Source organism: Pelodiscus sinensis, chromosome 17, assembly GCF_052426305.1.
Source record: "Pelodiscus sinensis isolate ZL-2025 chromosome 17, ASM5242630v1, whole genome shotgun sequence".
NCBI classification, from domain to species: Eukaryota; Metazoa; Chordata; order Testudines; family Trionychidae; genus Pelodiscus; species Pelodiscus sinensis.
Genome location: NC_143068.1, coordinates 3,138,993 through 3,153,417, shown reverse-complemented (window position 1 = coordinate 3,153,417; position 14,425 = coordinate 3,138,993). Strand labels below are relative to the sequence as shown.

Here is a 14,425-nt window from a genome sequence, read left to right as displayed (position 1 = left end):
AGGCACCAGGGGAGCAGACGGGGGGACGAGAGGGGGTGGAGACACGGCAGCAGAGGGAAGGGGAGGGGTTGATAAGATATTTACATTTCTTAAGAACGTGGGTGCCGCGGTGGTGCCCGTCCCAGCAAGCGCTCGCGCCCTCAATACTGGTGCACAAGACACAGCTCTGCTCACGGGAGCAAAGTCCTAGTGGGAACCTGCTTATGATGAACGGGTGGAGGCCCAACAGGGCAGTAGAGAGCTCGGGGATTTGTAGCCATTAGCACTGGAAGGGACGTCAGGAGTCATCTTGTCAAAGCAAGACCCCGGCGTTGCCAGGCCCAGCCTGCAGGGGGGGCAGGTTCCACCACCTCCCGGGTGAAATGGTTTTCCTAATATCCAGCCCAGACTCGGGATGTTAAATTCCGTGTGACTAGTCGAGGTAGCCTGGAGGGGTGCAGGGATCTGGCCTGAGCTGGGAGGGGGATTGGGGAGAGGATGTGGGAGGGGTATGGATGCAGGGTTTGGGGTCTGAGTGTACAGGAGGGGAGCAGAGGGTTGGAGTAGGGAGCCAGAGGCAGGCTCTGGCTGGGGGGCGCTTGCCTAGGTGGCCCCCGGACAGCAGGCCAGTGGGACCCTCAGGCAGGCAGGCTCCCTGCTTTCCACACGCCGCTGAAACCAGGCAGCTATGGGAGCCCTGTGCTCTCTGCACACCGTGCGGCCCCGGGGGCGGGCGGTACTTTGCACCCTGCCTGCGCCGGGCAGAGCTGCGAGATTGTGCTGCCAGCACAGCTGTGTTAACTGCAGGAGGGGCGGCTTGCACGCCTGCCCAGGAGAGCAAACCAGGCCTTCGCTTGGCTACCTGGCTGAGCCACGTGCTTGCCTGCAGCAGTGCCTGTCTAAGGATTCTCTGCAGAGCCAGCTGGGCCCTCTCTGTGGTGTCCACGCTGGTGCCACGCTGGCCTCGAAAGCAGCAAATCCAAGCTGCTGTGCCCGAGTGCAGGCCCAGGGCTCCTTGCCTCGCGGTTGACAGCTGGTCGGTCGATTGTGCTGGGGGCCGTGCTGACGGCCGCCTGCTCTTTCTCGTTGACAGAACGCTGCTCAGAACTTCCAGGACTTCGACTGCCAGGTAAGGAGCGAGCGGCCGGCCGGGCCCGTCCCACGCACAGAGAGCAGGTAACGGCCGGCGCGGTTACCAGGCCTGGTGCAGACACGACCCACTGAAGTCCTGCTGCCCTGCACTTGCAAAGGGCTAACTGAGCAGAACTGGACCATTACTCCTATTTGGATTGTAGTTGTGAGGGGGATTCGCGTCTCCCGGCACTTGCTAGTCATGGTGTCAATTGGAACCGGCAAGCCCTGATTGCAGCCTTCCTGTCCAGTCCAGCGTAACTCGCCCCTTTTCGGTTCAGCAGGTGGCTGCGCAAGCCAGTGCTGCATGCCTCGCCCTGGGCGTGCGTGCGTAAGGCAGCGGGACGTTGGCCTTGCTCCTTGTGGCGTGGCAGCACCGGGCACTCTTGAGTTCAGAGCTGGGATCTAGAGCAGCGTTTCCTCTTCTGTCTCCACACGTGGGCCAGTGTCGTTCCCCAGGCGAGAAAGGAGCAAGCCCTTGCGCGAAGGCACTGTAGCCATGGCTAGACAGCTCTTAGCACCACAGAGCCAACTCCCACCTTTGGTGGGCCATGCTGGTTCTCCGGCTGCGCACCGCAGGACCCGGTGTGGTGTGGCAAAGCTTTCCGCTTGCCTTTGTGCATGCCAGCGGGCAGGATCCTCGTGTAGCTGCCATTTGACCCTACTAGCCCGCGAGCTGCTGTTAATGTACAGCTCAGCTCGCCGGCGTTGGCATCCCTCTGCCATCCCTAGGAAACGGGTCTTGGCTTTCGGCACTTGTCACCAGCTTTGGGCTTCGCGCACCACGTCAGAGCTGTGGCGGGGTTAGTCCCAGCCCCTGGAGAGGCGCTATTGCGCTGTGCAGCTGGGCTGGGGTCGGGTGTGAGGGGCGCGGCCGGGGCCGGGCGCACAGTGTGGCTGTGTTCAGAGTCCATGGGCTGGCTGCTTGCCTGTTGCGTTTCAAAGCTGGAGGAAGCTTAGGCCACGTCCTTGGCTGTCGCATCGTTCCTCGTGCTGCTGCTGGCACATGCTGCGCTTCCCCTAGGAGGAGCCCTTCTGAATATGTCATTTGTGCCTAAAATGGAACTCCGGGGGGCGCCCTGTGCTGCTGTTGGCACCAGGCTTTCATCGCGTTCTACACCGCCTTGGTCGCAGGGGCTGGTCCCCAGGGCAGTGGCTTACCCCGTGCCAGGAGCTGGCTGGCCTGAGGTCAGAGCGCATGCCCTGGGGCTGCCGTTCTGCCTTCCCCACGACGGGTCGTGCATGCAGTGGAATCCTAGCGCTGCTTTCAGGTCGCTGGCCCTGACGCCTGGCGGGGCCGTTGGCAGGGCGTTTGTCTCTGGAGAGCTGGCTTGTGGCTGCCTCCAGGACACGCCTTGGCTTTGGTGCCAGGAAGCCAGCAGGCACATCTCTGCTCCTTGGTGTCACTGCTCTGAGGTGGGGGCCAGCAGGGGCAGTGCTCCTGGGAGTGTGCCAGGCAGCAGTCTGTCGGGAGGGTGCTACGTCTGGGGAGACGCTGTCGTAGTCTCTTAATTTCTAGCCTTGTGCCAGCACGTGACCAAAAAGGGACCTTAACATTCAAACTGCCTGTTCCCAGACCATTGTCCCCACTGCCTGTCATGGAAATGTCTTCCCTGCCCGCTCACTGTGGTCTGCCGCGCGGTGAAGTAGGGCAGGGTACCCTGTGCTAGGCAATCACGAGGGTGGGCTACGTCTTCCAGGAGCTGAGAGCCGCACGGGGCTTTGCCAGTGTGAGTCGTCCCTATGGGAACAGGAGAGCACCCAGGACACGTAGCCAGACTCCTGCCTCGGGCGCCCCGTCCTCGCTGGGGCTGTCAGACCCAGTCTGCACCCAGCTGTGACCCCGCAGTGAAGCTCTTGTCTTCTCTCTGCAGGAGCATGACATCGAGACAGCGTCCGGGGTCATCCATGTCACCCTGCGGGGCACCCCGAAGGGGAACCGCCCGGTCATCCTCACCTACCACGATATTGGCCTCAACCGTAAGTCCTCTTGCTCCAAGGACTGGCTCCCTCTCCCACCTGCCTCCGTTGGGTGATCCGAGGAATGGAAAACCTGTCTTATGAAAGGAGGCTCAAGGAGCTTGGCTTGTTTACCTTAACCAAAAGAAGGCTGAGGGGGGACATGATTGCTCTCCGTAAATATTAGAGGGATAAATACCAGGGAGGGAGAGGAATTATTTAAGTTTAATACCAATGTGGACACAAGAACAAATGGATATAAGCTGGCTAGTAGGAAGTTTAGACTTGAGATTAGACGAAGGTTTCTAACCATTAGAGGAGTGAAGTTCTGGAACAGCCTTCCAAGGGAAGTAGTGGGGGCAAAAGATCTATCTGGTTTCAAGATTAAACTAGATGGGTTTATGAAGGGGATGGTTTGATGAGATAACATGATCTTGGTATCTAATTGACCATTCATTATCAGTGGTAAATAGGTCAATGGAGGGATGATAGGAGTTACTATAGAGAACATTCTGGGTGTCTGGCTGATGAGTCTTGCCCACATTCTCAGGGTTTAGCTGATCGCCATATTTGGGGTCGGGAAGGAATTTTCCTCCAGGGTAGATTGGCAGAGGCCCTGGAGGTTTTTCGCCTTCCTCTGTAGCATGGGGCACAGATCACAGCTGGAGGATCTCTGCATCTTGGGGTCTTCAAAGTATTTGAAGGCTTCAATATCTGAGATATAGGTGAGAGGATTATTCGAGGAGGGGTGGGTGAGATTCTGTTGCCGGCGCTGTGCAGGGGGTCAGACTAGATGATCACAATGGTCCCTGCTGACCTTAAAGTCTATGAGACTGCTCACCTGGCCAGAGATTCCAGAGCGCCGGAGCCCAGAGAGCCTGCACGGGGCCCAGGTACAGCCCAGAGGGAGTGTGGAAAGAGCCCAGGGTAGCTGACCACCATTTGGCTGGGCCAGAACCAGGTCAGCGTGTTGCGGTACGGATCCCTGCTGACCCAGTGGCAGACTGCTCTGCTGCTACTAGGGCCCTGGACTGGGATGCAGTGCAGGGGGTGGGCTTGCGCCCCCCTGCTCCCACTCTTGGATGGCAGTCTCCCCCCTCGGCTATCCCTGACCAGCAGCGTGAACCTGCTGGACCCCTGCATGAGGAAGAGGGACCGACTGGCTTTGTAGCGACAGGACTTGAGAACTATTCATTTGTTTCTTTGCCTGACGCCCCGCCCTGAACCGGGCCTTGGGCCCAGAACCGTTTCCCTGCCGCCCGGCCCTGAACCGGGCCTTGGGCCCAGAACCGTTTCCCTGCCGCCCGGCCCTGAACCGGGCCTTGGGCCCAGAACCGTTTCCCTGCCGCCCCGCCCTGAACCGGGCCTTGGGCCCAGAACCGTTTCCCTGCCGCCCCTCCCTGAACCGGGCCTTGGGCCCAGAACCGTTTCCCTGCCGCCCTGCCCTGAACTGGGCCTTGGGCCCAGAACCGTTTCCCTGCCGCCCCTCCCTGAACCAGGCCTTGGGCCCAGAACCGTTTCCCTGCCGCCCCTCCCTGAACCGGGCCTTGGGCCCAGAACCGTTTCCCTGCCGCCCGGCCCTGAACCGGGCCTTGGGCCCAGAACCGTTTCCCTGCCGCCCCGCCCTGAACCGGGCCTTGGGCCCAGAACCGTTTTCCTGCCGCCCCTCCCTGAACCGGGCCTTGGGCCCAGAACCATTTCCCTGATGCCCAGCCCTGAACCGGGCCTTGGGCCCAGAACCGTTTCCCTGCCGCCCTGCCCTGAACCGGGCCTTGGGCCCAGAACCGTTTCCCTGCCGCCCGGCCCTGAACCGGGCCTTGGGCCCAGAACCGTTTCCCTGCCGCCCTGCCCTGAACCGGGCCTTGGGCCCAGAACCGTTTCCCTGCCGCCCGGCCCTGAACCGGGCCTTGGGCCCAGAACCGTTTCCCTGCCGCCCCGCCCTGAACCGGGCCTTGGGCCCAGAACCGTTTCCCTGCCGCCCTGCCCTGAACCGGGCCTTGGGCCCAGAACCGTTTCCCTGCCGCCCCGCCCTGAACCGGGCCTTGGGCGCCCCTGACGGCTGTGTGAGACGGCGAACTGCCCCATAAGCCGAAAGCCACAACTAATTCCCCACAAGAGACTAAGCAGGGTGTAGTGGGGTGGAGTGGCCTCCCGCTGACCCAGAGGGGAAGGAGCCCCTCCCGGAGCCCTACTGGCTACAGTAACTTACCCTTTAAACCATCTTCTGAACCACGTGACTGGAGAATAGCTAATGGGATGCCAGTTCTTTAAAAGGGCCCTACAGGTGATCCTGGCAATTACAGGCCAGTAAATCTAACTTCAGTACTGGGCAAACTGGTTAAAGCTGTATTATTAAGAACAAAAGTATCAGATGAACATGATTTGTGGGGGGACAAGCCAACACAGCTTTCTACAAAGGGAAATCTACTAGAATACTCTGAGGGGTCCAAAAGCATGAGGACAAGGGAGGGCAGTGGGATACAGTGTACTTAGATTTCCAGAAAGCCTTTGACGGGGCTTTTTACCAAAGGGTTTTAAGCAAAGTAAGTTGTCAGGGGATAAGAGGGAAGGTCCTTTCATGGCTTAGTAACTGGTTTACTTAGTAACCGGTGCCAGCAGATGGCCATGCTGGGGTTGGGGGTGGTGCCGGCGGGCAGCTCTGCCAGGGTCTGGGCGGTGCCAGTGTGGGGGTAGTGGCGGCAGGTGGCCGTGCCGGGTTTGAGGCGGTGCCAGGGTGGGGGCGGTGCTGGCGGGCAGCTATGTTGGGGTTGAGGCAGTGCCGGCGGGTGGCCGTGCCGGGTTCGGGGTGGGGGCGGTGCCGGCAGACAGCTGTGCCAGGGTCGGGGCGGTGCCGGCGAGCGGCTGTGCCGGGGTGGGGGCAGTGCCAGCGGGCAGCTATGTTGGGGTTGAGGCGGTGCCGGCGGGCGGCCGTACCGGGTTCGGGGCGGTACCAGGGTGGGGGCAGTGCCGGCGAGCAGCTGTGTTGGGGTTGAGGCGGTGCCGGCGGGCGGCCGTACCGGGTTCGGGGCGGTGCCGGGGTGGGGGCAGTGCCGACGAGCAGCTGTGTCGGGGTCGGGGTGGTGCCGGGGTGGGGGCAGCGCCGCCGGGCGGCTGTGCCGGGGTTGGAGCGGTGCCGGGATGGGGGCAGTGCCGGTGGCCGGCTGTGCCGGGGTCGGGGCGGTGCCGGGGTGGGCGCAGTGGCGGCGAGCAGCTGTGTCGGGGTCGGGGCAGTGCTGGTGGGTGGCTGTGCAGGGTCGGGGCGGTGCCGGGGTGGGGGCAGTACCGGCGGGCGGCTGTGCCGGGGTCGGGGCGGTGCCAGGGTGGGGGCAGCACCGCCGGGCGGCTGTGCCGGGGTCGGGGCGGTGCCGGGGTGGGCGCAGTGGCGGCGAGCAGCTGTGTCGGGGTCGGGGCAGTGCTGGTGGGTGGCTGTGCAGGGTCGGGGCGGTGCCGGGGTGGGGGCGGCGCCGCCGGGCGGCTGTGCCGGGGTCGGGGCGGTGCCGGGGTGGGCGCAGTGGCGGCGAGCAGCTGTGTCGGGGTCGGGGCGGTGCTGGTGGGTGGCTGTGCCAGGGTCGGGGCGGTGCCGGGTTGGGGGCAGTGCCGGCGGGCGGCTGTGCCGGGGTCAGAGCGGTGCTGGGGTGGTTGCAGTGGCAGCGGGCGGCTGTGCCGGGGTCGGGTCGGGGCGGTGCCGGGGTGGGAGCGGTGCCGGCGGGCGGCTGTGCAGGGGTCGGGGCGGTGCCGGCGGGCGGCTGTGCAGGGGTCGGGGCGGTGCCAGGGTGGGGGCAGTGCCGGCGGGTGGCTGTGCAGGGGTCGGGGCGGTGCCGGTGGGTGGCTGTGCAGGGGTCGGGGCGGTGCCGGGGTGGGGGCAGTGCCGGCGGGCGGCTGTGCCGGGGTCGGGACGGTGCGGGGTGGGGGCAGTGCCGGCGAGCAGCTGTTGGCGTCGGGGCGGTGCCGGTGGGTGGCTGTGCCGGGGTCGAGGCGGTGCCGGGGTGGTTGCAGTGGCGGCGGGCGGCTGTGCCGGGGTCGGGGCGGTGCCGCGGTGGGGGTAGTGGCGGCGAGCATCTGTGTCGAGGTCGGGGCGGTGCTGGTGGGTTGCTGTGCCGGGGTCGGAGCAGTCCCGGGGTGGGGGCTGTGCCGGGGTCGGGACGGTGCGGGGTGGGGGCATTGCCGGCTGGCGGCTGTGCCGGGGTCGGGGCGGTGCCGGGGTGTGGGCAGTGCCGGCGAGCGGCTGTGTCGGGGTCCGGGGGGGTGCCGGTGGGCGGCTGTGCCGGGGTGGTTGGAGTGGCGGCAGGCGGCTGTGCCGGGGTCGGGGCGGTGCCAGGGTGGGGGCAGTGCCGGTGAGCAGCTGTGTCGGGGTCGGGGCGGTGCCGGTGGGTGGCTGTGCCAGGGTCGGGGTGGTGCCGGGGTGGGGGCAGTGCCGGCGGGCGGCTGTGCCGGGGTCGGGACGGTGCGGGGTGGGGGCAGTGCCGGCGGGCGGCTTTGCCGGGGCGGGGCGGTGCCAGGGTTGGGGCAGTGCCGGCAGGCGGCTGTGCCGGGGTTGGGGCGGTGCCGTGGTGGGGCAGTGCCGGCGGGCAGCGGTGCCGGGGTGGGGGAAGTGCTGGCGGGCGGCTGTGCCAGGGTGGGGGCGGTGCCGTGGTGGGGCAGTGCCGGCGGGCGGCGGTGTCGGGGTGGGGGAAGTGCTGGCGGGCGGCTGTGCCGGGGTCGGGGCGGTGCCAGGGTGGGGGCAGTGCCGGCGGGCGGCTGTGCCAGGGTCGGTACCGTGCTGGCGGGCGGCTGTGCCGGAGTCGGGGCCGTGCTGGGGTGGGGGCAGTGGTGGCGGGCGGCTGTGCCTGGGTCGGGGTCAGGGCGGTGCCAGCGGGCGGCTGTGCCGGGGTGGGGGCGGTGCCGGTGGGCGGCTGTGCCGGGGTTGGGGCGGTGCTGGGGTGGGGGCAGTGCCAGCGGGCGGCTGTGCCGGGGTCGGGGCGGTGCCGGGGTGGGGGCAGTGGCGGCGGGTGTCTGTGCCGCGGTGGGGGCAGTGGCGGTGGGCGGCTGTGCCGGGGTCGGGGTCAGGGCGGTGCCAGCGGGCGGCTGTGCCGGGGTCGGGGCGGTGCCGGCGGGCGGCTGTGTCGGGGTCGGGGCGGTGCCGGGGTAGGGGCAGTGCCGGCGGCCGGCTGTGCCGGGGTCGGGGCATTGCTGGGGTGGGGGCAGTGCCGGCGGGCGGCTGTGCCGGGGTCGGGGCGGTGCCGGGGTGGGGGCAGTGCCGGCGGGCGGCTGTGCCTCGGTTGGGGCGGTGCTGGGGTGGGGGCAGTGCCGGCGAGCGGCTGTGTCGGGGCCGGGGCGGTGCTGGTGGCTGTGCCAGGGTTGGGGCTGTGCCGGGGTGGCTGCAGTGGTGGCGGGCGGCTGTGCCGGGGTCGGGGCGGTGCCAGGGTGGGGGCAGTGCCGGTGAGCAGCTGTGTCGGGGTCAGGGTGGTGTTGGTGGGTGGCTGTGCCAGGGTCGGGGCGGTGCCGCGGTGGGGGTAGTGGCGGCAAGCATCTGTGTCGAGGTCGGGGCGGTGCTGGTGGGTTGCTGTGCCGGGGTCGGAGCAGTCCCGGGGTGGGGGCAGTCCTGGTGGGCGGCTGTGCCGGGGTCGGGACGGTGCGGGGTAGGGGCATTGCCGGCTGGCGGCTGTGCCGGGGTCGGGGCGGTGCCGGGGTGTGGGCAGTGCCGGCGAGCGGCTGTGTCGGGGTCCGGGGGGGTGCCGGTGGGCGGCTGTGCCGGGGTGGTTGGAGTGGCGGCGGGCGGCTGTGCCGGGGTCGGGGCGGTGCCAGGGTGGGGGCAGTGCCGGTGAGCAGCTGTGTCGGGGTCGGGGCGGTGCCGGTGGGTGGCTGTGCCGGGGTCGGGACGGTGCGGGGTGGGGGCAGTGCCAGCGAGCAGCTATGTTGGAGTTGAGGCAGTGGCGGCGGGCGGCTGTGCCGGGGTCGGGACGGTGCGGGGTGGGGGCAGTGCCAGCGAGCAGCTATGTTGGAGTTGAGGCAGTGCCGGCGGGCGGCCGTACCGGGTTCGGGGCGGTGCCGGCGAGCAACTGTGTCGGGATGGGGGCGGTGCTGGTGGGCTGCTGTGCCTGGGTCGGGGCGGTGCCGGGGTGGGGGCAGTGCCGGCGGGCGGCTGTGAAGGGGTGGGGGCGGTGCCGGCGTGGGGGCGGTGCCGGGGTGGGGCAGTGGCGGCGAGCAGCTGTGTCGGGGTCGGGGCAGTGCCGGGGTGGGGTCAGTGCCGGCGGTCGGCTGTGCCGGGGTTGGGGCGGTGTCGGGGTGGGGGCGGTGCCGGGGTGGGGGCAGTGGCGGCGGGCAGCTGTGCCGGGGACGGGACGGTGTGGGGTGGTTGCAGTGGCAGCGGGCAGCTGTGCCGGGGTCGGGGCAGTGCCGGGGTGGGGACGGTGCCGGGGTGGGGTCAGTGCCGGCGGTCGGCTGTGCCGGGGTTGGGGCGGTGCCGGGGTGGGGGCGGTGTCGGGGTGGGGGTGGTGCCGGGGTGGTTGCAGTGGCAGCGGGCAGCTGTGCCGGGGTGGGGGCAGTGCCAGTGGGCAGCTATGTTGGGCTTGAGGCAGTGCCGGCGGGCGGCTGTGCCGGGGTCGGGGCGGTGCCGGGGTGGGGGCGGTGCTGGCAGGCAGCTGTGCCAGGGTTGGGGTCGGGGCGGTGCCGGCGGGCAGCCGTACCGGGTTCGGGGCAGTGCTGGGGTGGGGGCAGTGCTGGCGAGCAGCTGTTGGCGTCGGGGCGGTGCCGGTGGGTGGCTGTGCCAGGGTCGGGGCAGTGCTGGGGTGGGGGCAGTGCCGGCGGGCGGCTGTGCCGGGGTCGGGGCGGGGTCGGGGCAGTGCCGGCGGGCGGCTGTGCCGGGGTCGGGGCGGTGCCGGGGGAGGGGGCAGTGCCGGCGGGCGGCTGTGCCGGGGTCGGGACGGTGCTGGGGTGGGGGCAGTGCCGGTGAGCAGCTGTGTCGGGGTTGGGGCGGAGCCGGTGGGTGGCTGTGCCGGGGTGGGGGCAGTGGCGGCGAGCAGCTGTGTCGGGGTCAGGGTGGTGTTGGTGGGTGGCTGTGCCAGGGTCGGGGCAGTGCCGGGGTGGGGGCAGTGCCGGCGGGCGGCTGTGCCGGGGTCGCGGCGGTGCCGGGGTGGGGGCGGTGCCGGCGGGCAGCTGTGCCGGGGTGGGGGCAGTGCCAGCGGGCAGCTACGTTGGGGTTGAAGCAGTGCCGGCGGGCGGCCAGGCCGCGGTGGGGGCGGTGCCGGCGGGCGGCTGTACTGGGTTCGGGGCGGTGCCGGGGTGGGGGCAGTGCCGGTGGGCGGCTGTGCCAGGGTCGGGGCGGTGCCGGGGTGGGGGCGGTGCCGGCGGGCGGCTGTGCCGGGGTCGGGGCAGTGCCGGCGGGCGGCTGTGCCCGTGTTGGGGCGGTGCCGGGGTGGTTGCAGTGGCGGCGGGCGGCTGTGCCAGGGTCGGGGCGGTGACGGGGAGGGGGCAGTGGCGGCGACCATCTGTGTCGGGGTTGGGGCGGTGCTGGTGGGTGGCTGTGCCAGGGTCGGGACGGTGCCAGGGTGGTTGCAGTGGCAGCGGGCAGCTGTGCCGGGGTGGGGGCAGTGCCAGCGGGCAGCTATGTTGGGGTTGAGGCAGTGCCGGCGGGCGGCCCTACTGAGGTCAGGGCGGTGCCGGGGTGGGGGCGGTGCCAGCGAGCCACTGTGTCGGGGTGGGGGCGGTGCCGGTGGGCGGCTGTGCCAGGGTCGGGGCGGTGCTGGGGTGGGGACAGTGCCGGCAGGCGGCTGTGCCGGGGTTGGGGCGGTGCCGGGGTTGGGGCGGTGCCGGTGAGCAGCTGTGTTGGGGTTGGGGCGGAGCCGGTGGGTGGCTGTGCCGGGGTTGGGGCGGTGCTGGGGTGGGGGCAGTGCCAGCGGGCGGCTGTGCCGGGGTCTGGGCGGTGCCGGGGTGGGGCCAGTGGCGGCGAGCAGCTGTGTCGGGGTCAGGGTGGTGGTGGTGGGTGGCTGTGCCAGGGTCGGGGCAGTGCCGGGGTGGGGGCGGTGCCGGCGGGCGGCTGTGTCGGGGTCGGGGCGGTGCCGGGTGGGGGCAGTGCCAGCGGGCAGCTACGTTGGGGTTGAGGCAGTGCGGGCGGGCGGCCAGGCCGTGGTGGGGGCGGTGCCGGCGGGCGGCTGTACTGGGTTCGGGGCGGTGCCGGGGTGGGGGCAGTGCCGGTGAGCAGCTGTGTCGGGGTGGGGACGGTGCCGGGGTGGGGGCAGTGCCGGCGGGCGGCTGTGCCAGGGTCGGGACGGTGCCGGGGTGGGGGCAGTGCCGGCGGGCGGCTGTGCCGGGGTCGGCGCGGTGCCGGGGGAGGGGGCAGTGCCGGCGGGCGGCTGTGCCGGGGTCGGGTCGGTGCCGCGGTGGGGGCAGTGCCGGCGGGCGGCTGTGCCGGGGTCGGGGTGGGGGCGGTGCCGGCGGGCAGCCGTACCGGGTTCAGGGTAGTGCTGGGGTGGGGGCAGTGCCGGCGAGCAGCTGTCGCGGTCGGGGCGGTACCGGTGGGCGGCTGTGCCGGGGTCGGTGCCGGGGTGGGGGCAGTGCCGGCGGGCGGCTGTGTCGGGGTTGGAGCGGTGCCGGCGGGTGGCTGTGCCGGCGTGGGGGCAGTGGCGGCGAGCAGCTATGGCGGGGTCGGGGCGATGCTGGTGGGTGGCTGTGCCGGGGTGGGGGCAGTGCCAGTGGGCAGCTCTGTTGGGGTTGAGGCGGTGCTGGCGGGCGGCTGTGCCGGGTTCGGGGTGGGGGCGGTGCCGGCGAGCAGCTGTGTCGGGGTCGAGGCGGTGCGGGTGGGTGGCTGTGCCAGGGTTGGGGCAGTGCCGGGGTGGGGGCTGTGCCGGGGTCGGGGCGGTGCTGGGGTGGCTGCAGTTGCAGCGGGCGGCTGTGCCGGGGCGGGGCGGTGCGGTGCGGTGCCAGGGTTGGGGCAGTGCCGGCGCCAGGGTTGGGGCTGTGCCGGGGTCGGGGCGGTGCCGGCGGGCGGCTGTGCCGGGGTTGGGGCGGTGCTGGGGTGGGGGCAGTGCCAGCGGGCGGCTGTGCCGGGGTCTGGGCGGTGCCGGGGTGGGGCCAGTGGCGGCGGGTGTCTGTGCCGGGGTCGGGGCTGTGCCGGGGTGGGGGCAGTGGCGGCGGGCGGCTGTGCCGGGGTCGGGGCTGTGCTGGGGTCGGGGCAGTGGCGGCGGGCGGCTGTGTCGGGGTCGGGGCTGTGCCGAGGTGGGGGCAGTGGCGGCGGGCGGCTGTGCCGGGGCCGGGGTGGTGCCGGGGTGGGGGCAGTGGCGGTGGGCGGCTGTGCCGGGGTGGGGGCAGTGGCGGCGGGCTTCTCTGCCGGGGTGGGGGCAGTGGCGGCGGGCGGCTGTGCCGGGGTCGGGGCTGTGCCGGGGTGGGGGCAGTCGCGGCGGGCGGCTGTGCCGGGGTGGGGGCAGTGGCGGCGGGCGGCTGTGCCGGGGTCGGGGCAGTGCCGGCGGCGGGCGGCTGTGCCGGGGTCGGGGCAGTGGCGGCGGCGGGCGGCTGTGCCGGGGTCGGGGCAGTGGCGGCGGGCGGCTCTGCCGGGGTGGGGGCGACTGTGCCGGGGTGGGGGCAGTGGCGGCGGGCGGCTGTGCCGGGGTCGGGGCGGTGCCGGGGTGGGGGCAGTGGCGGCGGGCGGCTGTGCCGGGGTCGGGGCGGTGCCGGGGTGGGGGCAGTGGTGGCGGACGGCTGTGCGGGGTTGGGGCTGTGCCGGGGTCGAGGCGGTGCCGGGGTGGGGGCAGTTGTGGCGGACGGCTGTGCGGGGTTGGGGCAGGGGCGGCGGGCGGCTGTGCCGGGGTGGGGGCAGGGGCGGCGGGCGGCTGTGCCGGGATCGGGGCAGCGGCGGCGGGCGGCTGTGCCGGGGTCGGGGCAGCGGCGGCGGGCGGCTGTGCCGGGGTCGGGGCAGTGCCGGCGGGCGGCTGTGTCGGGGTCGGGGCTGTGCCGGGGTGGGGGCAGTGGCGGCGGGCGGCTGTGCCGGCGGGCGGCTGTGCCGGGGTCAGGGCAGTGCCGGCGGGCGGCTGTGCCGGGGTCGGGGCTGTGCCGGGGTCGGGGCAGGGTCGGGGCAGTGCCGGCGGGCGGCTGTGCCGGGGTGGGGGCAGTGGCGGCGGGCGGCTTTGCCGGGGTGGGGGCAGTGGAGGCGGGCGGCTGTGCCGGGGTCGGGGCGGTGCCGGGGTGGGGGCAGTGGCGGCGGGCGGCTGTGCCGGGGTCGGGGCGGTGCCGGGGTGGGGGCAGCGGCGGCGGGCGGCTGTGCCGGGGTGGGGGCAGTGGCGGCGGGCGGCTGTGCCGGGGTCGGGGCAGTGCCGGCGGGCGGCTGTGTCGGGGTCGGGGCTGTGCCGGGGTGGGGGCAGTGGCGGCGGGCGGCTGTGCCGGCGGGCGGCTGTGCCGGGGTCGGGGCTGTGCCGGGGTCGGGGCAGGGTCGGGGCAGGGCGGCGGGTGGCTGTGCCGGGGTGGGGGCAGTGGCGGCGGGCGGCTGTGCCGGGGTGGGGGCAGTGGAGGCGGGCGGCTCTGCCGGGGTGGGGGCAGTGGCGGCGGGCGGCTGTGCCGGGGTCGGGGCGGTGCCGGGGTGGGGGCAGTGGCGGCGGGCGGCTGTGCCGGGGTGGGGGCAGTGGTGGCGGGCGGCTGTGCCGGGGCCGGGGTGGTGCCGGGGTGGGGGCGGTGGCGTGGCCGGGCGGCTGTGCCGGGGTGGGGGCAGTGGCGGCGGGCGGCTGTGCCGGGGTGGGGGCGGTGCCGGGGTGGGGGCAGTGGCGGCGGGCGGCTGTGCCGGGGTGGGGGCAGTGGCGGCGAGCAGCTGTGTCGAGGTCGGGGCAGTGCCGGGGTGGGGGCAGTGGCGGCGGGCGGCTCTGCCGGGGTGGGGGCAGACCCCAAGGCTCACGGGGTGTTTCTTCTTGCAGACAAGTCCTGTTTCAATGCATTCTTTAACTTCGAGGACATGCAGGAGGTTACCCAGCACTTCGCTGTGTGCCACGTGGATGCCCCCGGCCAGCAGGAGGGAGCGCCCCCTTTCCCAAGTGGGTAAGAACTCTCAGAAGCCCCTTCGCGGAGCTCCCGCCAGGATGCTGCTCCCTCCAAATGGGGTGCCCAGCAGCAGAGGCAGGTGCCGTGGCGGGATCAGTCCAGCTGGCAGGAGCTCTGCCCTTTGAGCAGAGGGAGACTTGCATGGCTCTTAGCAGTGCTGGAGGAGGTGCTGCCGGTCCCCGCAGAGCCCGCTGCCGTAGCTCTCTGGCCCCCAGCCTGGGGCCGCGCTGCCGGGATCCCTGCCAACACAGATGATGGGGCAGCCGGCGCCGGTGGAACGGGCCTGGCGCGTGGAAGGCCCTCGTGAGGGGGGTCCGGGTCGCTCTGCTGCGCTAACTCCAGCCCCTGCTGCGGGTTT

The 14,425-nt window shown here is 71.6% G+C and overlaps 1 protein-coding gene across 3 annotated transcripts in view; it reads left to right on the top strand.

Annotated features, from left to right (window-relative positions):
- NDRG3 (NDRG family member 3) overlaps positions 1–14,425 on the top strand; it is a 53,653-nt gene that overhangs the window by 23,716 nt on the left and 15,512 nt on the right. For all 3 annotated transcript variants that reach the window (XM_075900765.2, XM_075900763.2, XM_075900764.2), the window contains 3 exons: positions 1,073–1,108; positions 2,985–3,090; positions 13,944–14,064. In XM_075900765.2, coding sequence (XP_075756880.1) covers positions 1,073–1,108; positions 2,985–3,090; positions 13,944–14,064 — 263 coding nt within the window. The remainder of the gene's footprint in view (positions 1–1,072; positions 1,109–2,984; positions 3,091–13,943; positions 14,065–14,425) is intronic.